The sequence below is a fragment of the Takifugu flavidus genome, chromosome 13 (genome assembly GCF_003711565.1).
Source record: "Takifugu flavidus isolate HTHZ2018 chromosome 13, ASM371156v2, whole genome shotgun sequence".
Classification (NCBI taxonomy): domain Eukaryota; kingdom Metazoa; phylum Chordata; class Actinopteri; order Tetraodontiformes; family Tetraodontidae; genus Takifugu; species Takifugu flavidus.
In genome coordinates this window covers 9765600-9792300 of record NC_079532.1, presented here as the reverse complement: position 1 = coordinate 9792300, position 26701 = coordinate 9765600, and the positions used below count along the sequence as shown (strand labels likewise).

At 47.3% G+C, this 26701-nt stretch overlaps 1 protein-coding gene across 4 annotated transcripts in view; it reads right to left on the bottom strand.

Annotated features, from left to right (window-relative positions):
• Positions 1-2952: 2952 nt before the first annotated feature.
• smpd3 (sphingomyelin phosphodiesterase 3) overlaps positions 2953-26701 on the bottom strand; it is a 36249-nt gene continuing 12500 nt past the window's right edge. For 2 of the 4 annotated variants that reach the window (XM_057052273.1, XM_057052272.1), the window contains exons 2-11: positions 24351-24943; positions 23963-24282; positions 22474-22722; positions 21432-22362; positions 14698-14773; positions 9460-9621; positions 9263-9352; positions 6163-6226; positions 5823-5991; positions 2953-4121 (exon numbers count right to left, since the gene is read on the bottom strand). In XM_057052273.1, the coding sequence (XP_056908253.1) occupies positions 4020-4121; positions 5823-5991; positions 6163-6226; positions 9263-9352; positions 9460-9621; positions 14698-14773; positions 21432-22362; positions 22474-22722; positions 23963-24264 (2145 nt within the window). In that variant the 5' untranslated portion in view covers positions 24265-24282; positions 24351-24943 and the 3' untranslated portion in view covers positions 2953-4019. The other 2 variants (XM_057052276.1, XM_057052274.1) reach the window with 2 other exon arrangements.

Here is a 26701-nt window from a genome sequence, read left to right as displayed (position 1 = left end):
TTTTCCATACATCACAATGACTTCATTGTGTTATCGAAAGAAGGAAGCTATCGGCCCACTACTACACACGTGGAACTTGGGGTCAATCAGATCAAAATATTTGGTGTCTAAATCTGTGAATGACCTCCACCCTGAAACCCTCTGAGGTCAAATAATGACACAAAGACACGTGGTGAAGGAAAAACTCCTTTGTTTCTTTTTAAAAGGTGAAAGAAAAAATGCAGCTCAAAAAGAGAAAGAATGAATCCCTCAGCCACATAGCAGAGACAAGCTCAGTGACCCTCCCAAGAGACGACCCCTCAATTCCAATAAATCTTTAACCAAAAACACAGAATCAGAGCAGAGAAGGTTGAAAAGTGAGGGTTCACCTGCATTGAGGTTACAAGCTTGAAGCATTATTATACAATACGTGCGACTAGAGAAGCTCCGTGTTCATCATCTCAGAACTGCTGCCCAACATTTGTCCTGAGTGGGACGAGGACACCAGCGCACAAGGTATGCTAACTTAAAGCGCCCCCCCCCAGGATGAGTAAAAGAAGGAGCATTCCCCGATTCCAAACATTTGCTTTTAAAGTTGTAAAGTTTTACACATCAGCCAAGCTCAGCATGAAGACAAAATGTCCACTTATTTTTATCTCTGATAAAAAAGTCCAATTTGACTTGGCAGGAGATATTGTTATTAAAGTATTTGGCTCACAGATAATTCACCAGAAACGGAACCGGAACCAGAACCGGACATGAACGAGCGCTCCGAACAATAAACAACCGATGACTTAAAAAGCAAAAAGATCCTGGAACCTATAACATCTCATGTTTGCATCCCGAACGATCATTTCTCAACAACAACAATAATAACAATAATAATAGTAACAATAATGATATTAACACAAATAATGATGATAATAACAATAATATTATTAAGATTAATAATAATAAGATTAATGATAATAATAACAGTAATAATAATAATAATAATAATAATAATAATAATAATAATAATAATAATAATAATAATGCAATAACAACAGACAGTAGTAATTCAATAGTAAAAACAATAAAACAGAATTCTGATCATTTTCAACTATTTTCCACACCAGTTTCCAACTTTGGGTGGAATTGGGAAACCTCAATTCAAATGTATTAATTGTACTCGAGGGGGAGGAGACGCATCCCAAAAAACTCCAAGTAACAAAATGGCCGGCAGCATCCGAGCACTGAACAGGTCGGCAAACGGAATTCCGTCTGGCAGCTTCCAACCCGTCTAACCTCCCAGCAGAGCATCAGGGATACGTGACATGAACTCGTGTGGAACATAACAGACAGAACTCTCAGCGGGTTGCTGACACCTGCACAGGTTAGCTAACCCTAACCCTAACCCTAACCCTGCACAGGTTAGCTAACGCTAACCCTAACCCTAACCCTGCACAGGTTAGCTAACGCTAACCCTAACCCTAACCCTGCACAGGTGTCTGTGAGACAGGTAGGCAGGTAAGAAAGGCTGTTGTAAACATGGATGGAAACACCAGCAGTCACCACTGCTAAACTGCTCCACGGGTTCTTGAGGAATGTATACGATGAAAGTTCAATACTTTGGTCCAGTTGTGCACGAGTTCATTAGTGATGTAGGTTCTTGCTCATGGAAGAGAGGGACTCGGTCACAATGTTTGTAGGAAAAGTCCACAAAAATGATTAGAAAAGAAGAAATATGCTTAACTTTATAAGGGAGGATTCTTCATAATGTGGCTGCACTCCATCTCCTTTGGATGATGGTCCACAGGAGCAACGAGGAGATTGAAGCCGTTCTTGCACATTCACACCAGATGATCTTCTTCGGAGCAGGTTCTTGTCCCAAGTCTCAGAAAGTTCAGTGAGGGAGTCTTTCCCGATTGTGTTGGGAGCTTCCATCTAGATCTAGCCTCGTTGGGCACCGTGAGCAGCTCCTGCATTACTCCTCTCTCCATGAGGCCAGGATGCTAACCCTAACCCTGACCCTAACCCTGATCGTGACCCTAACCCTAACCCTGTCGTGGGGAGGCTTCAGCTCACTGGGTTAGGGTTAGTCCACGAGGTGAATGGATTTAAAAATAGGGGCATTTCCATTCATACACGCGTCACCTCTTCATGACCTCCAGATTACCTTCATGGGTTTCTCTTGAAGGTTGTCCTGACTGAATCTGGTTCGACACCATCGTCTCTGGCCTTAACGCAGAACACATTCTGCAATTCTTCATATATCATGAACACTGCAAGTCTATATAAAGTCTGACGTTTACATTAGTGGGCCTAATTAGTTTTCTGTTTTGTTTATAGATTATTGCGGGATTCTAATTATGTTTATGAATGTTTGCTGCCATGAAAGAGTTAGGGTTAGGGTTAGGGTTAGGGTTAGGGTTAGGGACATTTTCTGGATCATCAGTTTGACAGGAACTGGTGAGACTCTGCGCTCAGCTCAGCTAACCTTAACCTAACCCTCTAACCCTAACCTAACCCTAACCCTCTAACCCTAACCTAACCCTAATCCTAACCCAACCCTAACCTAACCTAAACCCAACTCTAACCCTAACCTAACCCAACCCAACCCTAACCTAACTCAACCCAACCCTAACCTAACCCAACCCTAACCTAAGCTAACGCAACCCTAACCTAACCCTAACCCAACCCTAACCTAACCCTAACCCAACCCTAACCTAACCCAACCCTAACCTAACCCAACCCTAACCCAACTCTAACCCAACCCTAACCCTAACCCAACCCAACCCTAACCCAACTCTAACCCACCCTAACCCAACCCAACCTAACCCAACCCTAACCCTAACCCAACCAACCCTAACCCAACTCTAACCAACCCTAACCCAACCTAACCCAACCCTAACCCAACTCTAACCCAACCCTAACCTAACCCAACCCAACCCTAACCCAACCCTAACCCAACTCTAACCCAACCCTAACCTAACCCAACCAACCCTAACCCAACCCTAACCCTCAGCTCGACATGTTTGCACTCATGTCAGGAAGAAGCATCAAAGCTTGTCCAGCTTCAAGCCTCTTTTCATGAGCGAAGCCATAAATTAATGGAATAAGTGCCTTATTTTAAAATGTTTAAAATTTTAAAATGTATTCAATATTTGGGAAAAGAAAACCATTTAGAGCACCAACCTGGAGCTGCATGGTTCCGTTGAATAAGGTGTTGGTGTGGTTGCGTGCAAGGCTTTAAATTCTATGCTACCTCACGTGCACAAGCATCCAGCAGTGATGACGAAGGCCGTCAATGTTTCAGGCATCTGCAGTAATCATGTAAACTGGGAGGATTTCCCATCATGCACCTTCTCCATTCAAACACTCCTGCCCAACCCTCTGAGGAACATGCTTCTAGCATGGCGTTAGACTTTCCTTCTCTACATCATGAATTGTCATTTTTGATACATTTATATTAAACAGGCATTGAAATTGTCTATAAAAGTATTGTGGGGACAATAAAAACCATCTCACTTTTCTATTTTTAAAAGTCTACTTTGATTTCTGTAGAAAAAAGACACTTGTTGAGGTTCCTGGGAATGAGCAATAACGCGGAGATCCGGCCTGACCAACAGGAGGAAAAGGAGCAGGACGCCGTTGAGACGGCCGGTCAGCGAAGTGCTTCCTCTGGACGGGTCGCTAGAAACTGACCCTAACCCAACGTCCCTGAAGTGAGGAAAACCTGCTAATAACAGCCAGAACAGGAGTGTGTGTGGGGGTGTGGGTGTGTGGGTGTATGGGTGTGGGGGTGTGTCTGGGGGTGTGTGTCTGTGTGTGTGGTCTGTGCACATAGACCAACCCCTTCTGTCTCCTAACCCTAACCTAAACTAACCTAACCCTAACCCTGCTTATCTCCCCTCTGCCTGTTTCATCTCCACTAACATGACTCATTTGTCCTTGTTGAACCCACTTTTTGTCCAGTAAAGTGGTTCTGAAGATCCACAATTCCCTCCAGTCTTTTCTCCTCCTGTAGCCGTGGCAGCATTGAAGCTCCGATGGTCCACCTACGGCTCCTCTTCACCAGCAGAAACAGCCAATCGCATGGCGACAGACAGGTGATCAGTGAGACCAGCCAGTTGGGTGACAAAGCTGTAATCTTCAATGTCCTGCAGGGCGAGAAAGGGTTAGGGTTAGAGAAAGGGTTAGGGTTAGGGTTAGGGTTAGGGGTTAGGGGTTAGGGTTAGGGTTAGAGGGTTGGGGTTAGAGGGTTAGGGTTAGGGTTAGGGTTAGGGTTAGAGGGTTAGGGTTAGAGGGTTAGGGTTAGAGGGTTAGGGTTATGGTTAGAGGGTTGGGGTTACAGGGTTAGAGGGTTAGGGTTAGAGGGTTAGGGTTAGGGGGTTAGGTTAGCGGGTTAGGGTTAGAGAAAGGGTTAGGGTAGAGGGTTGGGGTTAGAGGGTTAGGGTTATGGTTAGAGGGTTAGGGTTAGGGTTAGGGTTAGAGAAAGGGTTAGGGTTAGAGAAAGGGTTAGGGTTAGAGGGTTAGGGTTAGGGTTAGAGGGTTAGGGTTAGAGAAAGGGTTAGGGTTAGAGGGTTGGGGTTAGAGGGTTGGGGTTAGAGGGTTAGGGTTATGGTTAGAGGGTTAGAGGGTTAGGGTTAGAGGGTTCGGGTTAGAGGGTTAGGGTTAGGGTTAGGGTTAGGGTTAGGGTTAGAGGGTTAGGGTTAGGGTTAGAGGGTTGGGGTTCGAGGGTTAGGGTTAGAGAAAGGGTTAGGGTTAGGGTTAGAGAGTTGGGGTTAGAGGGTTAGGGTTAGAGGGTTAGGGTTCGGGTTCGAGGGTTAGGGTTAGGGTTAGAGAAAGGGTTAGGGTTAGAGAAAGGGTTCGGGTTAGAGAAAGGGTTAGGGTTAGAGGGTTAGGGTTAGAAAAAGGGTCAGGGTTAGGGGTTAGGGGTTAGGGTTAGAGGGTTTGGGTTAGAGAAAGAGTTAGGGTTAGGGTTAGAGGGTTAGGGTTAGAGAAAGGGTTAGGGTTAGGGTTAGAGGGTTAGGGTTAGGGTTAGGGTTAGAGGGTTAGGGTTAGAGAAGGGTTAGGGGTTAGGTTAGGGTTAGAGGGTTAGGGTTAGAGAAAGGGTTAGGTTAGGGTTAGGGTTAGAGGGTTAGGGTTAGGGTTAGGGTTAGAGGGTTAGGGTTAGAGAAAGGGTTCGGGTTAGAGATAGGGTTAGGGTTAGGGTTAGAGAGGGTTAGGGTTAGGGTTAGGGTTAGAGAAAGGACGTTTGATTGGAGATGATCGGAATCTGTCTGAGAACCAGGTGAGCAGATTTGTTCCATCGATTCTTTTAGCCTGAACAACCAGGCTATTGTGGGGTGAGACAGTTCAGGTAACCCTAACCCTAATCCTAACCCTGACCCTAACCCTAATGTAACCCTAACCCTGACCGTGACCCTAAACCCTAATGTAACCCTAACTCTGACCCTAAACCCTAACCCTGATCCTAATCCTAACCCTGACCCTGATCCTAACCCTAACCCTCTAACCCTGATCCTAACCCCTAACCCTAACCCTCTAACCCTAACCGTCCTCTAACCCTAACCCTAACCCTAACCCTGACCCTAAACGTGTGTTGGGAGCTGGGCTGAGGAGCACAGGGCTCCTGGTTTCTATGGGGGGGGGGCGATTCTGTGTGGTTACAGTTATGGTGGTTGATCACCTCCTGTTGATAGGGTTAATACACTTAATCATTTTTCAGAACTTGTCTATATTTTTATGCTTTTATATAATTCACTCAGTAATAAAACAGTTTCTTTCCCACATTATTTAATTGGAAAAACAAAGTCCTATTAGTTGACTTGCATGTATGAGGTAATATGAAACAGTACCATCTTCCAGTCCTGCTGCAGGCCCTGGTCCCTGTACAGGATGTAGTCAATCCGCCGGCCGTTGCCCTTCAGCGGAATCTTCCTCCCCTTCTGACTGCTGGCGGGACACTGGCTCTTACTGGGAGGGAACGCCAGGTACTCCTTCCTCCCCTCCTCATTCTCCATCACTCTAAAACACATGAAAACACCCCCGAGCTATTACAAAGAAGTCCAAATGATAACTGAGAGGTCACCAAAGGTTAGGGTTCGAGAAGAAGTCAGTCAAGGATCAGATAAGATAAAGGCAAAAGTTTTATTTCACCAATAAAAAAAGAAAATCTCAAACATTTGTTAGACTTACTTTTGTAAACTTTCAGCGGAACTGACCTCCTCATCGTAAAGGCCACTGGGATCCAGTAACGTGCCTTGTGAATGACAGAATAGGGTTAGGGTCAGGGTCAGGGTCAGGGTTAGGGTCAGGGTCAGGGTCAGGGTTAGGGTCAGGGTCAGGGTCAGGGTCAGTGTCAGTGTCAGTGTCAGGGTCAGGGTCAGTGTCAGTGTCAGGGTCAGGGTTAGGGTCAGGGTCAGGGTCAGGGTCAGGGTTAGGGTCAGGGTTTAGGGTTAGGGTTAGGGTCAGGGTCAGGGTCAGGGTTAGGGTCAGGGTCAGGTCAGGGTCAGGGTCAGTGTCAGGGTCAGGGTCAGGGTTAGGGTCAGGGTCAGGGTTTAGGGTTAGGGTTAGGGTCAGGGTTAGGGTCAGGGTTAGGGTCAGGGTTTAGGGTTAGGGTCAAGTTTAGGGTTCAGGGTCAGGGTTTAGGGTTAGGGTCAGGGTTAGGGTCAAGTTTAGGGTTCAGGGTTCAGGGTTAGGGTTAGGGTCAAGTTTAGGGTTCAGGGTTAGGGTCAAGTTTAGGGTTCAGGGTCAAGTTTAGGGTCAGGGTTAGGGTTCAGGGTTAGACAGACACGTATATCAGGTTCTATATGATACTTTAAGAAGGCGGCATCATCTTTGCTGTGGCTTTTATTCCAATAACCTCCATGAATATCGGATAAATGCTCGGAATGCTGTGGTGACTTAATAAAATGCCGACCAGGCTCATTGAGATAATTGTAATAATTGTTTAAGTCCAAAGTTAATGATAACACTTGCATGTAACAATCTTTAAAGACAAATGAACATGTGGCTCCACTAAAAACCCAGAAAAGTTTAATAAAATATAGGTTCCAATGATGTATGTGGTTACATTTCTATAATCTATTTACTGTGTCATTGTTCTAAATGAAGGGAAAGATGCTCAGGATAGCAGCAGCTGGAGGACCCTAACCCTGTGATGGTGACCCAGAAGAACCACCAAAGAAGAAGAGACAGCGTCTCCGTACAGCACGACGAGCCTTTAAAATATTCTGTGACGTACGAGTGGCTCTCAGGGCGGCGCTCTTCTGACGAGTGGGCGTCTGATGAGCAGCCAGATCTTTTTCGCTACACTAAAAGTAGGTTTTAGTTGTTAGGCCGTTGCCATGGATACACAGAGTAATGTTCAGAAAGTGTCACACATTCAGGTTTAGAGTGCAATGAACAGTTTTCTGCACGATACTGAATTCTAACTTCCAACATCCTTTAATTTCGGCACATCCCGTATTTCCGATAGTATTTATCCTAACTTTCCAGTACATTAAGATCTTTTAACAATCAATTTTATTGGAAGCCAAAGAAAATGTGTGCATGCCCGTAGAAACAGGTGGATTGATATTATATTAATATTAATAGCTGTCAAAATGATGATATGATAATCAGATTAGTCATTTAATCTTGGTTACATGTAAAAGTAATTTTAGGAATGATTTGCCTTTTTTGTTTCCATGGATACAGCAAAAATTGGACGGCACTATCAGACTATCAGCCCCTGATGTGCTAGGATCCACAGCAGTTCCCAACGCTTAATAACGAGCTTTATTGGTGACTTGTGGACAACGGCACATGTAAAGACGCCAGGTGGGAGGTAGAGAACACCACACAAGAGGATGCAACTCTGAGTCGGGTTGGAAAGTCCAAGACAGGCAGGGCCAGCATGCTAAGGGCTAACAGGTGAGCATGCTAAGGGCTAACAGGTGAGCATGCTAAGGGCTAACAGGTGAGCATGGTAAGGGCTAACAGGTGAGCATGCTAAGGGCTAACAGGTGAGCATGGTAAGGGCTAACAGGTGAGCATGGTAAGGGCTAACAGGTGAGCATGGTAAGGGCTAACAGGTGAGCATGCTAAGGGCTAACAGGTGAGCATGGTAAGGGCTAACAGGTGAGCATGCTAAGGGCTAACAGGTGAGCATGCTAAGGGCTAACAGGTGAGCATGCTAAGGGCTAACAGGTGAGCATGGTAAGGGCTAACAGGTGAGCATGCTAAGGGCTAACAGGTGAGCATGGTAAGGGCTAACAGGTGAGCATGGTAAGGGCTAACAGGTGAGCATGCTAAGGGATAACAGGTGAGCATGCTAAGGGCTAACAGGTGAGCATGGTAAGGGCTAACAGGTGAGCATGCTAAGGGCTAACAGGTGAGCATGGTAAGGGCTAACAGGTGAGCATGCTAAGGGATAACAGGTGAGCATGCTAAGGGCTAACAGGTGAGCATGGTAAGGGCTAACAGGTGAGCATGCTAAGGGCTAACAGGTGAGCATGGTAAGGGCTAACAGGTGAGCATGCTAAGGGCTAACAGGTGAGCATGGTAAGGGCTAACAGGTGAGCATGCTAAGGGCTAACATGTGAGCATGGTAAGGGCTAACAGTGAGCATGGTAAGGGCTAACAGGTGAGCATGGTAAGGGCTAACAGGTGAGCATGGTAAGGGCTAACAGGTGAGCATGGTAAGGGCTAACAGGTGAGCATGCTAAGGGCTAAGATGGTAGGCGTAGCGTAGGTTAAGTGTCGTGAAAAGGGTGGATCCCTGGAGGAGTTCCAAAGTGGAAGAAATGACAGGGAGGGGTTAGGGTTAGGGTTAGGTATAACCCTAACCCTAACCCTAACCGATTCTTGATGGTAAAGCTGCCAAGCCCACATAGTCAAGACAGTGTCCCAGTGGACGGGGCCGTCTATGCTTATAAAGAAAAACCCGGCCGCAGCAGGAGAGGAAGAAGGACGGCTGAGACCCACAGCCAGAGTCACCCGCATGGTGTCAATGGCCTTTTGCTTGGGGGTACAGGGACCCCCAGGGGGTGAGGTGCCTGGCTGGAGGGCAATGGCACAATCATATGGGCGGTGAGGTGGCAGTGACACTCGAGTCAGGGAAACTGGAGTGGACATGACGGAACAACCAGGGAATTATGTTATGTCTACGATTGTGTTAACTCTTCGTTTTTCATCATAGATTTTACGAAAGCGCTTTTTGTACCTTTTTGCAACACTAGTAATATGAGGGAAGATAGCGATTAGCAAGCACACGACTCCAGAGCTCCAGAACTATTTGCTAAAGTGTCATTACCCAGAGCCCACGGCTTGTCCTCTCCTGGCCCCAGGCGACATGGGTCCCTGTACTGGGTAAAAAGTGCATGCTGCTGTTCCAGTTTGTCCTCTGAAAAAACACAAGGGAATACAGTGTAGAATTTCCAGGATATCCTGGAATTTGGCATATGAATGGATAAATGAAATGCATAACTGAGGGAAGATTGACTTCCATACCTGAGGAGCAGTTATCAAAGTTGAGGTCTCCCAGGACAACATCAAAGGCCACCAGATCTTCCAGCACTTTCTCTCCTTCAGGCAGCTGGGATGACGTTCGGCGAAACTCGGCCCCCCACTGTAGCAGGAGGTCCAGCTGCTCACAGCGTATGGAGGCATCACCTGGTACCCAGAGCAGCCGGAGGGAGAAGATTAATGCCAAAAACCCCACTGAGCATGTCTGAATGACCTGGCCTGGACTGGGTTAGGGCTGGGGTTAGGGCTGGGGTTAGGGTTAGGGCTGGGTTTAGGGCTGGGTTAGGGTTAGGGCTGGGTTTAGGGCTGGGGTTAGGGTTTAGGGATGGGGTTAGGGTTAGGGCTGGGGTTAGGGTTAGGGCTGGGGTTAGGGCTGGGGTTAGGGTTAGGGCTGGGTTAGGGTTAGGGCTGGTTAGGGTTAGGGTTAGGGCTGGGTTTAGGGCTGGGGTTAGGGTTTAGGGCTGGGTTAGGGTTTAGGGCTGGGGTTAGGGTTAGGGCTGGGTTAGGGCTGGGTTAGGGTTAGGGCTGGGTTAGGGTTTAGGGCTGGGGTTAGGGTTTAGGGCTGGGGTTAGGGTTAGGGCTGGGGTTAGGGCTGGGTTAGGGTTAGGGCTGGGGTTAGGTTTAGGGCTGGGTTTAGGGCTGGGGTTAGGGTTAGGGCTGGGGTTAGGGCTGGGTTAGGGTTAGGGCTGGGGTTAGGGCTGGGGTTAGGGTTTAGGCTGGGGTTAGGGCTGGGGTTAGGGTTAGGGCTGGGTTAGGGTTAGGGCTGGGTTAGGGTTAGGGTTAGGGCCCAATAATAGTGATGTCTGTCACCTGTGGGTATTGTGAAAGGCCTTATGGTACCATTCTTTATCATTACTTAAATAATCCAGAATATTAGCAGAATGCATTCCAGCAATATAGATAGGGATTACATTAGAAAGCAATAATTACCAAAACTAAGTTTCCAATATATAAGGACACAACTGAAGTCACCATATCAAGTAGCACACAAAAAGGGTTAGGGTTAGGGTTAGGGTTAGGTCAGGGCTTTTATCCATAAGTTTAGAATCTAAAGATTCAACTTCCATTTAATGTCTTTGCAAATGTATACTTTCTGCTGATATGAGTGACATAAACGTAGTGCTTTGTCTTTGCCTTCTTCCTTCAATCATGGCAGCAAGAAAAGGAGAAGAGGCAATGGCAGGGGGTGACCACAGGGAGGCGCTAGGTGAGAGCCTGGAGGGAGAGAAGAACTGCTGGATGGAGGACAGAGTGAGAACCAGGGAGGTGTGAAGGAGTAGGTGGCTTTGGCTAACACTAACCCTAACCCCCTAACCCTAACCTAACCCTAACCCCCTAACCCTAACCTAACCTAACCCTAACCTAACCCTAACCCCTAACCCTAACCCCCTAACCCTCACCCTAACCTAACCTAACCCTAACCCCCTAACCCTCACCCTAACCTAACACTTACACCCCAGTCACGCTGATAACACTAACCCTGGTTAACCCTAACCCTGGTTAACCCTAACACTAACCCTCACTTAAAGACATTACACCCCAGTCACGCTGATAACCCTAACCCTGGTTAACCCTAACCCTGGTTAACCCTAACCCTAACCCTGGTTAACCCTAACCCTCACTTAAAGACATTACACCCCAGTCACGCTGATAACACTAACCCTGGTTAACCCTAACCCTGGTTAACCCTAGCACTAACCCTAACCCTAACTTAAAGACATTACACCCCAGTCACGCTGATAACACTAACCCTGGTTAACCCTAACCCTGGTTAACCCTAGCACTAACCCTAACCCTAACTTAAAGACATTACACCCCAGTAATGCTGATCAGCCGCTTGAGTTTTTTCGGCAAAAACGTGCCGAATATTGGCAACGATCATCCCGCTTTGGTCTATATTTCTTTCTTTTTTTGTTTTCTTTAATGTTAATAAGGGTTAGGGTTAGGGCTACAATGTTATGCAGAGGTGTACTTATAACAATTTCATAGACAAATGATACAAATTATAGTCACGGTGGGGGGGGGGGGGGCGCAAAATGTTTTCTTCTTCCTAGGGGGGGCGTAACAGAAAATACCGTATTGGCCCGAATATAAGATGACCCTGATTATAAGACGACCCCCTCTTTTTCAAGACTCAAGTTTGAAAAAAGACTTTTTGAACACCAAATTTAATTTTTATACAGAAATTAATTACAGTACATCTGAAACAAATGATTATATCTTCGACCCACTTTTCTCCAGATTGTCGCTACATTTCTCTATTTTCTGTTATCTCTTCTCTTATTTTCTTCTCTTTTCTTTCTTACCACTATTTTTTATTTTTCTTCTTCGTGAGAGGGGTTCGCTTTGGCCTGGGACGTTAAGTTCAGCATTCGCTTCAAATATATCTGGCGCCATCTAGCGTTGTGAATGGGTATAATGTCTAGACCGCGACTGTAAGACGACCCCCACTTTTTCAGTCTTGTTTCAACGCAAAAAACACCGTTTTATATTCGGGCCAATACGGTAATTGAGAAGCACTGCCCTAACCTAACCCTAACCCTAACCCTAACCCTCACCCTAACCTAACCTAACCCAACCTAACCCTAACCCAACCTAACCCTCACCCTAAACTAACCCAACCTAACCCTAACCCTAACCCTCACCCTAACCTAACCCTAACCCTAACCTAACCTAACCCTAACCCTCAGTTCTATTGCTCCACACAGACACTCACCAACTGAGCAAACTGTAAATCTGAAATGGAAATATTTGCTTCTTCTGGTCTCTCCGATGTTTCACGTCGCACCTGTTCTCCATATAAGTGCAAAACTCAGTTTAAGGTAGCATCGGTTACTGGGCGGTTATCTCTAGTAAGCTCTTATCAGCCGTTTGAAATGTGAACCAAGACAAAGACGAAACGTGAAGCACTGCCACTAAAAACACCTGATCCTATCTCCAGGTCTGTCATTTATTAACAGACAGTCTAATTAAAGCCCAGTTGGGTCTGTAGCTGCTGTTTGTGTGTCTCTAGCTGCTGTTTGTGTGTCTCTAGCTGCTGTTTGTGTGTCTCTAGCTGCTGTTTGTGTGTCTGTGGCTGCTGTTTGTGTGTCTGTAGCTGTTGTTTGTGTGTCTGTAGCTGCTGTTTGTGTGTCTCTAGCTGCTGTTTGTGTGTCTCTAGCTGCTGTTTGTGTGTCTGTGGCTGCTGTTTGTGTGTGTCTCTAGCTGCTGTTTGTGTGTCTGTAGCTGTTGTTTGTGTGTCTAACCCTAACCCTAACCCTGTGTAACCAACCCTAACCCTAACCCAACCCTAACCAACCCTAACCCAAACCCTCTAACTCTAACCAACCCTAACCCAAACCCCCTAAGTCTAACCCTAACCCAACCCAAACCCTCTAACTCTAACCAACCTAACCCAAACCCCCTAAGTCTAACCCTAACCCAACCCAAACCCTCTAACCCTAACCAACCCTAACCCAAACCCCCTAAGTCTAACCCTAACCCAACCCAAACCCTCTAACCCTAACCAACCCTAACCCAAACCCCCTAACTCTAACCCTAACCCTAACTAAGCTTCATTTCTAAAAACTCACAAGAAAGAAACGGCGGCTGGAATTTTCACTGTTGTTGCAGCATTATTGTAACAAAGGTATATATATATATATATATATATTATATATATATATATATATATATATATAATATATATATATATCATTTTATATCCTTGACAGATCTGAGCGTTTGTTGTGCAGTGCTGCAATATTTAGACCTTAAATGTGAAATTATTTAGACTTTAAAAGTCGACAGCAGTTCTACTTCTGGGGAACAAATGATCACTTTGGTTGATCATCATTGAAATTCAAAGTCTAATGTGTCCTAAAGTTTTATAGTAGATGAATTAACAATTTACAAAGACTTCTAAACATTGGCTGTTGTAAATCTGCTATTTTTACATGCAGGAAAGTGCACGAGTGGCCCAGAATAGCAGCGAAGCTCAGAAGGAGGCGGACATGTCTGGTTAAAAAGAAGGAAAAAATTAGGAAGGCAGCGAGCAGAGGCTTTAAATAACCAGCTTGAGCTGGTCGCCATGGGAACAGTGAGAGGGGGCACAGGGATATTGATTCGTCTATTTATCTGGCCGTCTGGATACACACACACACACACACACACAGGTTCAGTACATCCATGCATGAGAATAACAAGTCCAGCTCTGAGTGCTCATGTACCTTCTATGGCGTGGAGGTGCGTACATGTGAGATATCCCACAACCCTTTGGTCCTGATGGGAGGTGCCCACGTGAACCTGCAGGGGACAAACACAACATGTGAAAATAGATGATGTCCAGCCTGATGAGTGCGGCTGAACAACGACCCTCCTGATGCCTGCAGAGGAGCCAGAACAGCAGAGATCTAGAACCCTAACTCTAACCCAACCCAAACCCTCTAACCCTAACCAACCCTAACCCAACCCAAACCCTCTAACTCTAACCAACCCTAACCCAACCCAAACCCTCTAACCCTAACCAACCCTAACCAACCCTAACTAACCCTAACCCAAATCCCCTAACTCTAACCCTAACCCTAACTAAGCTTCATTTCTAAAAACTCACAAGAAAGAAACGGCGGCTGGAATTTTCACTGTTGTTGCAGCATTATTGTAACAAAGGTATATATATATATATATATATATATATATATATATATATATATATATATATATATATATATATCATTTTATATCCTTGACAGATCTGAGCGTTTGTTGTGCAGTGCTGCAATATTTAGACCTTAAATGTGAAATTATTTAGACTTTAAAAGTCGACAGCAGTTCTACTTCTGGGGAACAAATGATCACTTTGGTTGATCATCATTGAAATTCAAAGTCTAATGTGTCCTAAAGTTTTATAGTAGATGAATTAACAATTTACAAAGACTTCTAAACATTGGCTGTTGTAAATCTGCTATTTTTACATGCAGGAAAGTGCACGAGTGGCCCAGAATAGCAGCGAAGCTCAGAAGGAGGCGGACATGTCTGGTTAAAAAGAAGGAAAAAATTAGGAAGGCAGCGAGCAGAGGCTTTAAATAACCAGCTTGAGCTGGTCGCCATGGGAACAGTGAGAGGGGGCACAGGGATATTGATTCGTCTATTTATCTGGCCGTCTGGATACACACACACACACACACACAGGTTCAGTACATCCATGCATGAGAATAACAAGTCCAGCTCTGAGTGCTCATGTACCTTCTATGGCGTGGAGGTGCGTACATGTGAGATATCCCACAACCCTTTGGTCCTGATGGGAGGTGCCCACGTGAACCTGCAGGGGACAAACACAACATGTGAAAATAGATGATGTCCAGCCTGATGAGTGCGGCTGAACAACGACCCTCCTGATGCCTGCAGAGGAGCCAGAACAGCAGAGATCTAGAACCCTAACTCTAACCCAACCATCAGGGAGGTGGGATCAATGAAAAGAAGCTCCAGCGATATTTGGACCAACGTCCCTCCGATTTCCTTTGATATTTGGACGGACACTTTGATTCCCTCACTAAGCTGTTGCATTGTCACGTTTAAAGACACCTGCCTCTAAAAGGGCTCCTATATAATGTAACATAATGTTCTATATGTTAGATACTGTCCGATATAATTTTCTTGTGGCACACACACACACAAACACACACATACACACACACACACACACACTCCTAACCCTCTCAACCTAACCTAACCCTAACCCTCTAACCCTAACCCTCTAACCCTCTAACCCTAACCCTCTAACCCTCGAACCCTCTAACCCTCTAACCCTAACCCTCTAACCCTCTAACCCTAACCCTCGAACCCTCTAACCCTAACCCTAACCCTCGAACCCTAACCCTAACCCTCTAACCCTAACCCTCTAACCTTAACCCTCTAACCCTAACCCTCTAACCCTAACCCTCTAACCCTAACCCTCTAACCCTCTAACCCGAACCCTCTAACCCTAACCCTCTAACCCGCTAACCCTAACCCTCTAACCCTAACCCTCTAACCCTAACCCTCTAACCCTAACCCTAACCCTCTAACCCTAACCCTCTAACCCTAACCCTCTAACCCTCTAACCCTAACCCTCTAACCCTAACCCTCTAACCCTAACCCTCTAACCCTCTAACCCTAACCCTAACCCTCTAACCCTAACCCTCTAACCTTAACCCTCTAACCCTAACCCTCTAACCCTAACCCTCTAACCCTAACCCTCTAACCCTCTAACCCTACCCTCTAACCCTAACCCTCTAACCCTAACCCTCTAACCCTAACCCTAACCCTCTAACCCTAACCCTCTAACCCTAACCCTCTAACCCTCTAACCCTAACCCTCTACCCTAACCCTCTAACCCTAACCCTCTAACCCTCTAACCCTAACCCTCTAACCCTAACCCTAACCCTCTAACCCTAACCCTCTAACCCTAACCCTCTAACCCTCTAACCCTATCCCTAACCATAACCAGAGGGTTAACCCTAACCCTAAACCCTAAACCAGAGGGTTAACCCTAACCCTAACCAGTGGAGTTAGTTCAGAGTAACAAGATGTCCGGTGGGACTGAACGGGACACACCAGGGTTTGGCTCTTGTCTCCTGCTTCCTTTTAAAGATTGAAAGATTAAGATGAGGGTGCGAGATGCTCTGAATGGGATCTTTTAAGGCCCTTAGTTTCAGTTTTTTATCCACTCAAATGCATCTCAGGGAGCCATGAATATAGGAGTTAGCCTATCATTAGCCTTACTTTGATGCCGCCCAACACAAGAAAGCAGATCAATGCTAACAGGTATTTTTGAAGTATTCATCCGCTGCTGACGGAGCTGCAGCATTTGGGTTTGAACTGAGTGAACATCAACACGTTGGCTGTGGTCGTATCTGCCGTTTCTATAGCAGAAATAGCACCTTTCAACTAAACTGGCTGATGTTGTGATAAGGGAGAGAGATACTTTAGAACATGTGGCTCTCTGTTGGTGCAGATTCATTTCATTCCAGAAGCAGAAAGCAGCAGCTTCCATAAATGATGTAATACCATCTTTGAATTAGTCACTGTTGAATTAGATTTATTTGATAAATATCAGGATGAGACGCTCAAAAAGTCCAATTTGATTAAACTCTCTGTCAGTTGGTGCAGCAATGTCTGTAAAAGATGAGAGTCGATTAGAATTTGACAGCGTGGCAGCGAATTACAGCTGCCTGAAGTGGGAGAAAGCAGCTGAAACCTGCAGTGAAAAGGCTCGATTTCCAAAAATTCTGAACAAAAGCACTCGTTTGGTCTGTTCAGTCTCACCTCCACCCAACCCCCCCGCTGCCCTCCCCCCCTGCTCAATATTTAAGGGGCTTATCTAGGCTTCAAAAGGGGTTCCTGCACCCTGAAAGAGTGTGTGTGTGTGTGTGTGTGTGTGTGTGTGTGTGTGTGTGAAGGGGGGGGGGGGGGGGCAGTTGCACAAACGGTGCTCATTTTGTTTTCAGCCTGTGCAGAGATCCAGACGACGCCGGGTTCTGTTCCCTGCCGGAGGAAACCCACGACTGGAGGGAATTTCTGCTCGTGTTGATGAAACGAACTCGCTAAGTGAAATTATCTGATTTCTTAAGAAGAACTAACAAAACATGCACAATGCAGTGTTGGTTCCTCTCATTACAGGGCAATAAGAAGGAAATGAACAGAACCAAAGTGATGTCTCACACACACACAAACACACACACACACACACACACACACACACACACAGAGCGTCTTGCCCTGAACTGTTGCTAATAACGATGATACCCTCTCTGACGTTCTGGCCCACTCTCAAGGGAAACATTTTTTAATTACTGGACTCTCTCCAAGCGACGGCGAATATCCAGATTAATATTGGGTTAGGGTTAGGGTTAACCCTAGGGTTAGGGTTAGGGGTTAGTGTTAGGGTTAGGGTTAATCCTAGGGTTAGGGTTAGGGTTAGGGGTTAGGGTTAGAGGGTTAGGGTTAGGGTAACCCTAGGGTTAGGGTTAGGGGTTAGTGTTAGGGTTAGGGTTAATCCTAGGGTTAGGGTTAGGGTTAGGGGTCAGTGTTAGGGTTAGGGTTAATCCTAGGGTTAGGGTTAGGGGTTAGGGTTAGGGTTAGAGGGTTAGGGTTAGGGTTAGGGGTTAGGGTTAACCCTAACCCTAGGGTTAGGGTTAACCTAGGGTCAGGGTTAGGGGTTGGGGTTAGAGGGTTAGGGTTAGGGTTAACCCTAGGGTTAGGGTTAGGGTTAACCCTAGGGTTAGGGGTTAGGGTTAGGGTTAGGGTTAGAGGGTTAGGGTTAGGGTTAGAGGGTTAGGGTTAGGGGTTAGGGTTAACCCTAGGGTTAGGGTTAGGGTTAACCCTAGGGTTAGGGTTAGGGTTAACCCTAGGGTTAGGGGTTAGGGTTAGGGTAGGGTTAGGGTTAACCCTAGGGTTAGGGTTAGGGTTAGGGTTAGAGGGTTAGGGTTAGGGTTAACCCTAGGGTTAGGGGTTAGGGTTAGGGTTAGGGTTAGGGTTAGGGTTAGGGTTAGAGGGTTAGGGGTTAGGGTTAGTGACTGGCTGAAAGCTGCAGCCAGTCACAGTGGCAGATGCTAGGTCAGGATCTGGTAGCAAAAAGATGAGAGCCCAGGCACAGCAGGAAGAGGACAAACAGTCAATCGTCCAGAAACTGGCAAACAGGGATCAGGGACAGAAGGCTGAGATGATTCCCAAGAGAACAGGAGACAGGTGAGTTGAGTCGACTAACGAGGGGGCGTGGCTGGTGGATGGAGTGGGACAGAGAGCTGGGTGAATCACCCCCCCCCCCCCCCAAGGGTCGGCCACTGACGTCCCTAAAAACAATTCCATAGTACGAGGGAGGAGGAGGAACTGTTGGACTTAAATTTCTTTAGAACCCGAGAAGTCCCTGTCCTCAGGCTGTGAGAAAAGTGGCTGGTCCTCTCCCTGGGAGAGGTTGGCTGTCAAGGATTACCGGTCTACCACCTTCAGGAGAAATGCCAGAGCACATGCCCAGGTCTGACGACACCAGTCCACAAAGGCTTGGACTGAGGAGGAAGAGGCCTCCATTCCCAGGCTGGAAAGAAAAGAGGTTGGTGACAAAAGGAGACAAACCATCAGGGTATTGGAACCAAAGGCCGGAACCAAGAGGATGAGTTCTGGGGTCAGTCAGGCCATTAGAGTGAGGGTGGTACCCAGATTCCAAACTAGCAAGGGCTCCCAACAGGCTGCAGAACTCCTACCATAACACAGGAAACCTCTGGCCGTCTGTCTGAGACCACATGCATGAAGGAGAAAGACATGGTGGAGCAAGAGCTGAGACAAGGAGGACACAAAGTGGCACATCTTCAAGAATTGGTCGCCAATGGTAAAAATAGCCGTCCTTTCATCCAATGAGCACTGGTGTCATCACCCTCCTACTGGAACTGAAGTAACGTCATCAGATGTGACGATGCGGGAGTTGGGTCTTTAGGAGAGGGTTAAATTGAATTGGTGAATAAAGGGGCCACCATTCCTGCTGAGAGTTGAGTTTCTCTGATGCACTCAAGGTTCCTGTTGTCATTCCAGACCAGGAAGGGATGTCTGCTTTCCTCCAGCCAGTGCCACAACTCCCCCAGGGCCATTTTAACACCTAGAAGCTCCCAGTTATTATAATTTCTCTTTTTGGGAGACTTATAGAAAGAAAATGGCACACACGGAGAGCGTCTAGTCACTAGTGGCTCGCTGGGACAGCACAGCCCCATAAACCAACGTCTAACGCATCCACCTCCATGAGAAACTGAGTGAGGAACTTACAGAATGAGCTCCTACATGAAGCCGTCCCTCGGGGCCTGAAAGGCAGCATCTGCAGAATGGGACCATTGGAAGATCTTGGAAGATAACTGGAAGCTGTGCGAGAGGTGGCCATTCAGCTATGCTTGCTTCTAAAAATAGGCCAATGCCAGGAACAGGAACAGAAACAGACTTTACTTCCAACAGGGATCATACGGCTTTGCTGCCGTGATTCATCGGGACTCCCTTATTCACTAATTAGCTTTTTCACTAATGAGAAGTTGATGGAAAAACTGGCCACAGACCAGTTCCTTTGGAGCAGAGAGAACAGATCATGAGTGACGTCAGAACTGGAAGCTCCTAATCTGAAGATCCTGCATAGGTGCTTGGAAAGGGCCTGAACTAATGTGCAGATGGGAATCTACCCCTCCCACCCTGCAGAGCCCCCGAGGAGGGCTGTGTCTGATCAGGTATCCCTCTCTAGCTTCCTCAGTGGTGCCGTGTATGACTGCAGGATCAAGAGTGAGAAGCAGGAGGTACGGAATGACCAGAAGTTCTGGTTTGGGAACTAGAACTGAAGAAGGAAGAGTGGACATCAGCTGTTGCATCTGGGTGGAGATGGCTGTGAAGATGGTGGCCTTGAAACCTCTTCGGCTGTGTGCAGCGGCCTCCTCCATTCCTTGTCTGGGTGGGCTGTCAATTTTCTCCAACCAGTTCTGGTGTTGTTGGGTCCATGTCTGTTGGGTTAGATTGTAACGGTGGTGCATGAACCCAACAGCACTAAATTCAGCTCCGATGGAGAGACTTCAAAGGTGTACTGAAGCCCTGGCCGACGGGCCGACGGCTGGATCAAGGCTTCAATGGTCCGCTACCAGAAAGATGACTGCACAGGAAAATGCTCCAATGAGGAGTGGGTAGCCAGAAGAGCATTAGCTTAGCACCAGCTGATCCCTCAGAAATGAGATCAGTCAGTGACAGAAGGCTGAGATAATTACCAGGAGGCAAATGAAGAAGGAGAACCGGTGAAAGGCTCACATGGATGTGATAATCATGTTAGACAGGTATGAACAGAAACTGGAGAAGCTTCTCACTCATTAGCTGCTCCCTGTCACAAGGTCGGCTTCTAATTAGTCAGAGAGACCAGTAACACAAGGATTTATGTAAAAATAAAAAGAAACATCTTCATATAGATGCTGATTCTGGAGGATGGCGGAGAATGAGGAGCAGGTACATCAAAACCTTCAGCTGCTGGGAGACATGGGCCACCAGAACCCAATACTGCTGTCCTACTGATTAAAACAGCAGATGCACCCTCAAATGTACCTGTAGCTGCATCTCCAGCGAGCCCTTGGTCAGTGAACACGCCACGAAGGGTTCAGGTTGTCCAGCAGGGGACAGAAACAAGGAAGAGTTTCCTGCTGCTTCATTTCACCTTACGAAGCAAAATCAGTCTGAACAAGAAATATCTAGAAGAACCAACTGTATAAAGTCGAGGAAGCAAATCCTGCAAAGAGAGGACAGCTTGTTAACGGTGGTGACAGCCAGCAGACTGGTTAACGGGATGGAAGTGACGAGCTAGTAACAGCATCTACTGTTGCTCTCAACAAAGAGTTGGCAAAATTGGTCGTCATGGCAGCACACAAGTGCTGACGATCAAAAACACAATTGGGCAAGATGAACACAGCTATCTTCATGTTTCCATCACACTAAACAGCTTCCTAAACAGCTGATCTTCTAATTAGCCAGTCAGAATCTAAAGTCACCGTCACCTTTTTCAACCCAACAACATAATGTTACGTACCTTTATATTGTAACTTCTCTTAACAACAGATAATCTGTCACTAATCAAATGTCAGCTAACTCAGCACAATTGGGAAACATGTCATTGTTTATGATATTCAAGGTGAATATTCATTATTTCCAAGCACGACGGGTGGGTACCAGTGGACATCCTTCTTCAGTCGTTGAGGCCAAGGTTGACTATCTGCCCCTCCGTCACAGACAGCTGTTACAGGCAGCCGCTGACTGACTCTGCCAATGCTAGGCTAACGCCGGCGCTGACCACAACAGTCAGAGCTCTTTAGGAACATCACAGCGCTGAATGAAGCCATTTAGTGGCCAAAGTCCCAAAGCAGCCATGTCAAACATTCTGTTCATCATGTGAACAACACTGAGAAGAAACAAGAAAATGGAAAGCAAAGTAAACTGACCTTGGCAAATAATGCTCCCTTTGCTGCTAGCGCATCCTCCCCTCTACCATTGGGATAGCAATCGTATCGAGCATCCAAGATTGGATAACGGCTGGCAAGCATCAGCCCACTGTTCAGGAATTTGAAACTTGAGCACCAGCCTTTCCAGCCATAGCGCCCAACGTCACTCAACACATATGGAAAGTAACGATGTAGCTGCTGATGCAGTCTTCTTGTTGCTCCATGGTCAAACACCTCCTGTAGGGCCAGAAAATCCAAATTGGCAGGAAAAAAGGCAGAGATCTCATGGTCAAATGTCTCATCTGCATGGCGACGCTTCCTCCCAGGACGCTTAAAGATTGACGTGCGAGTGACGTGAGAGAGAGTGTTGTTGGAGGCTATCCCAGTGCCACCATCGCTCCCATGGTAACGAGCGAGGGACTCCCTGGATGCAGCCATGCTGCCTGCATCTCCTCCTGCCTGCTCCCCAAGTTGATGATTCGATGTTTCCACCTCCTCATCCTGGGGCTCAGGTTCTGGGGCGCTGATGCTAATTTGAACCCCTGAGGTGTGAAGTGGGCAATCATGGGAAGGTTTTGTCTGACTACCTTCATGCATGGGGCAGTCCTGGTGGCTGCGGGTATTCTGACCCCCTGCAGAGTGCACAGGGCACTCCCACGTCTCCCCTGAGTTGTGAATGGAACAATGCGAGCTGCCGTTAGCCTCTGCAGAGTGGAGAGGGCAGTCTGCTGGCTTCTCCAGTGGATGAAGGGGACATTCAGATGAACCCAGATCTCCTGTGTTGGGGTGAACTGGGCACTCAGAGGCACCTGAGACATGAATCGGGCACTCAACATGGGGTTCGTTGTCGGTTTCAATCGGGCCATTAGTTGGTCGCTGATCCAGAGAGGTACGACAAAAACCTGTGGCAAGACTGCTGAAGGACGCTGCGCTGTTGGTGGAAGCACAAAGAAATAAAAGCTTTTCATGTCACACAACAATATTCAAGAGTATAGATTATGTAGACGAAAGCAGGAAGAGTTCAGGAGAGAGATCTTCTGACCTGATAGAAGTGTTGGTTGGTGAGTCAATGTAGATTTTAATCTGAGGTCGACTGGCACCATTGCGGATCCTCTTTCCCACCTCTCGAGCTCTCCGGTGTGTGTCTGATAAATTGTTGAACCTGGCAAGAGAGTCGGGGAGCAGGCAGACGTTGGCACTGCAAAAAGAGAAACTTCGGCCTTGGGGCCTCCATTCGCCCGTCCCAAGTCCTGGTCCAGCCTGGCCCTGCTCAGCATGATGTTTGTCTGGTCTGTGCAAGAGAATAAATGGAAGATTGGGATGGGACCCTTCAATCAATAATATACAGTATATCTGAAATTTACAGAAAAAAGAAACAATCATCTTTTTTGGTCAGAACATCATATTTGAAGCAGACGTGACCACCAGTTGGCAAAAATCAAGTCGCTAGAAAGTCGTGAAACTGGCGGCCTTTAATGTATGGAGGACCTTGGAGCACCATTTGGATACGTAGTTCCAGAAGGGGAACTGTTGGGGTCTCCAATTATTGTTGTTGTTGTTGTCATCATGACTATTGCGGGTCATTCAAGCTTCACAGGCCTAAGTTGAACTCCACTAAATCCCGGATGATGCATCATTTCATTGCCGTTAGAGGGTTAGAGGGTTAGAGGGTTAGAGGTTAGGGTTAGAGGGTTAGGGTTAGAGGGTTAGGGGGTTAGAGGGTTAGGGTTAGGTTAGGGGGTTAGGGATAGGGTTAGAGGGTTAGGGATAGGGTTAGAGGGTTAGGGTTAGAGGGTTAGAGGGTTAGGGTTAGAGGGTTAGGGTTAGAGGGTTAGGGTTTTAGGGTTAGAGGTTAGGGTTAGAGGGTTAGGGATAGGGTTAGAGGGTTAGGGATAGGGTTAGAGGGTTAGGGTTAGAGGGTTAGAGGGTTAGGGTTAGAGGGTTAGGGATAGGGTTAGAGGGTTAGGGTTAGAGGGTTAGGGTTAGAGGGTTAGAGGGTTAGGGTTAGAGGGTTAGGGTTAGAGGGTTAGAGTGTTAGGGTTAGAGGTTAGGGTTAGGGGTTAGGTTAGAGGGTTAGGGGGTTAGAGGGTTAGGGTTAGAGGGTTCGAGGGTTCGAGGGTTAGGGATAGGGTTAGATGGTTAGGGTTAGAGGGTTAGTGATAGGGTTAGAGGGTTAGGGTTAGAGGGTTAGAGTGTTAGGGTTAGAGGGTTAGAGGGTTAGGGTTAGAGGGTTAGAGGGTTAGAGGGTTAGGGTTAGGGTTAGAGGGTTAGGGTTAGAGGGTTAGAGGGTTAGGGTTAGAGGGTTAGAGGGTTAGGGTTAGAGGGTTAGAGTGTTAGGGTTAGAGGGTTAGAGGGTTAGAGGGTTAGGGTTAGAGGGTTAGGGTTAGAGGGTTAGGGTTACTGTTGGTGACGGGATGTTTCTCTCTTTCCTAACTGCAGCTGTTTTCTGTTCTTGGGTCACAACATTCCCAGATCAGGCACCATGGATAACAAGTCTTTCCATGAAAGTCCCGTAGCAAATGTTGGCTGACCTGCGGTAGGTGTACAGGTACGGCTGGCGGACGGCCTGCAGCGGAGCCCAGATGACAAAGCCCAGCAGGGCAAAGGGCAGAGAGGTGAGCAGCAGGACCAGGTATAGAGGCGCAGAGATCAGGATGCACAGGCTGAGGAAGGAACAGGGGTCCTGAGAGCGCTGGTGCTTCTCTAGGGAGGTGGCCACACAGGAGGCCAGGAGCCGGTCCAGGAGCCAGTAGCAGGGAAACACCAGGCTCCAGGACAAGCCGTCCAGGAAGTGCAGACAGGCACAGGAATAAGGGCTGATGTGGAGGACCATGTCTGTCTGTCTGTCTGTCTGTCTGTCTGTCTGTCTGTCTGCCTGCCTGCCTGCCTGCCTGCCTGCCTGCCTGCCTGTTTGTCTGCCTGCCTGTTTGTCTGCCTGTCTGTCTGCCTGTCTGTTTGTCTGCCTGTCTGTCTGCCTGTCTGTCTGCCTGCCTGTCTGTCTGTCTGTCTGTCTGCCTGTCTATCTACCTTCCTGTCTATCTACCTTCCTATCTTCTTGCCTGCCTGTCTGTCTACCTTCCTGTCTGCCTGCCTGTCTGTCTGTCTGTCTGCCTGTCTATCTACCTTCCTGTCTACCTACCTTCCTATCTTCCTTCCTGCCTGTCTATCTACCTTCCTGCCTGTCTGTCTCTTCCACTCTCTCACACGTTGGGCCCAGGTCCACGTGCGCTCTCTAAAATCTCAAAGCTTTACGATGACATCAGGACAGAAGATACGTGGACTTGACTGCAGCCGTCCTCCCTTTGTGAAGAGGGGGGCACTACATGATTTTCTCCCCTGGTAATTTTGAGGAGACGTCTCTCAGCAACTCGGCCCTCTACAGTTGGGGCCCCAGAGCATTTTCAGAAGGGTGGAGGGTCCCTTGGTGTGCAGCTGAAGGTCGGCCTAAATTTGAGAGGCTTCAAACACCCTCCGAGGTGGGGGGGCCATGGAACATCACGCTGGCTGAAGACCTGGAGAAAGTGAGAAAACGGATAAAGAAATGAGTTGGGAAGGAGACAAAGATCAGTTCTTGGACGTGATGGCAGCATACTAGGAAAAAAGAACATGTGATGGACATGTGATGGACACGTGATGAGAACGTGATGAACACGTGATGGACACATGACGAACACGTGACAAACACATGACGAACACGTGATGGACATGTGATGGACACTTGATGAACACGTGACGGACATGTGATGGACACGTGACGGACACATGATGGACACGTGACGGACATGTGATGGACACGTGATGGACACATGGCGGACATGTGATGGACACGTGACGGACATGTGATGAACACGCGACGGACATGTGATGGACATGTGACGGACACATGATGGACACGTGATGAACATGTGACAGTAGCCCTTACTACCCTAACCCTAACTACTGCAGCCCTAACTACTGCAGCCCTTACGACCCTAACCCTAACTACTGCAGCCCTTACTACCCTAACCCTAACTACTGCAGCCCTAACTACCGCAGCCCTTACTACCCTAACCCTAACTACTGCAGCCCTAACTACTGCAGTCCTTACTACCCTAACCCTAATTACTGCAGCCCTAACTACTGCAGCCCTTACTACCCTAACCCTAACTACTGCAGCCCTAACTACTGCAGCCCTTACTACCCTAACTACTGCAGCCCTAACTACTGCAGTCCTTACTACCCTAACCCTAATTACTGCAGCCCTAACTACTGCAGCCCTTACTACCCTAACCCTAATTACTGCAGCCCTAACTACTGCAGCCCTTACTACCCTAACCCTAACTACTGCAGCCCTAACTACCCTAACCCTAACTACTGCAGCCCTACTACTGCAGCCCTAACTACCCTAACCCTAACTACTGCAGCCCTTACTACCCTAACTACTGCAGCCCTAACTACCCTAACTACTGCAGCCCTAACTACCCTAACCCTAACTACTGCAGCCCTAACTACCCTAACTACTGCAGCCCTTACTACCCTAACCCTAACTACTGCAGCCCTAACTACCCTAACTACTGCAGCCCTTACTACCCTAACCCTAACTACTGCAGCGCTAACTACCCTAACTACTGCAGCCCTAACTACCCTAACCCTAACTACCCTAACCCTAACTACTGCAGCCCTAACTACCCTAACTACTGCAGCCCTAACTACCCTAACTACTGCAGCCCTAACTACCCTAACCCTAACTACTGCAGCGCTACCTACCCTAACTACTGCAGCCCTAACTACCCTAACCCTAACTACTGCAGCCCTTACTATCCAAACTACTGCAGCCCTAACTACCCTAACCCTAACTACTGCAGCCCTTACTATCCAAACTACTGCAGCCCTAACTACCCTAACCCTAACTACCCTAACCCTAACTACTGCAGCCCTAACTACCCTAACTACTGCAGCCCTAACTACCCTAACCCTAACTACTGCAGCCTAACTACCCTAACTACTGCAGCCCTAACTACCTAACCCTAACTACTGCAGCCCTTACTACCCTAACTACTGCAGCCCTAACTACCCTAACCCTAACTACTGCAGCCCTTACTACCCTAACTACTGCAGCCCTAACTACCCTAACCCTAACTACTGCAGCCCTAACTACCCTAACCCTAACTACTGCAGCCCTAACTACCCTAACCCTAACTACTTCTGGAGTGTTGATACAAGAAGAGTGATAATCTAATTATAATTAATGATAATCAGCTCGTAGCTTCACCAGCTGCTCTACAGTAACC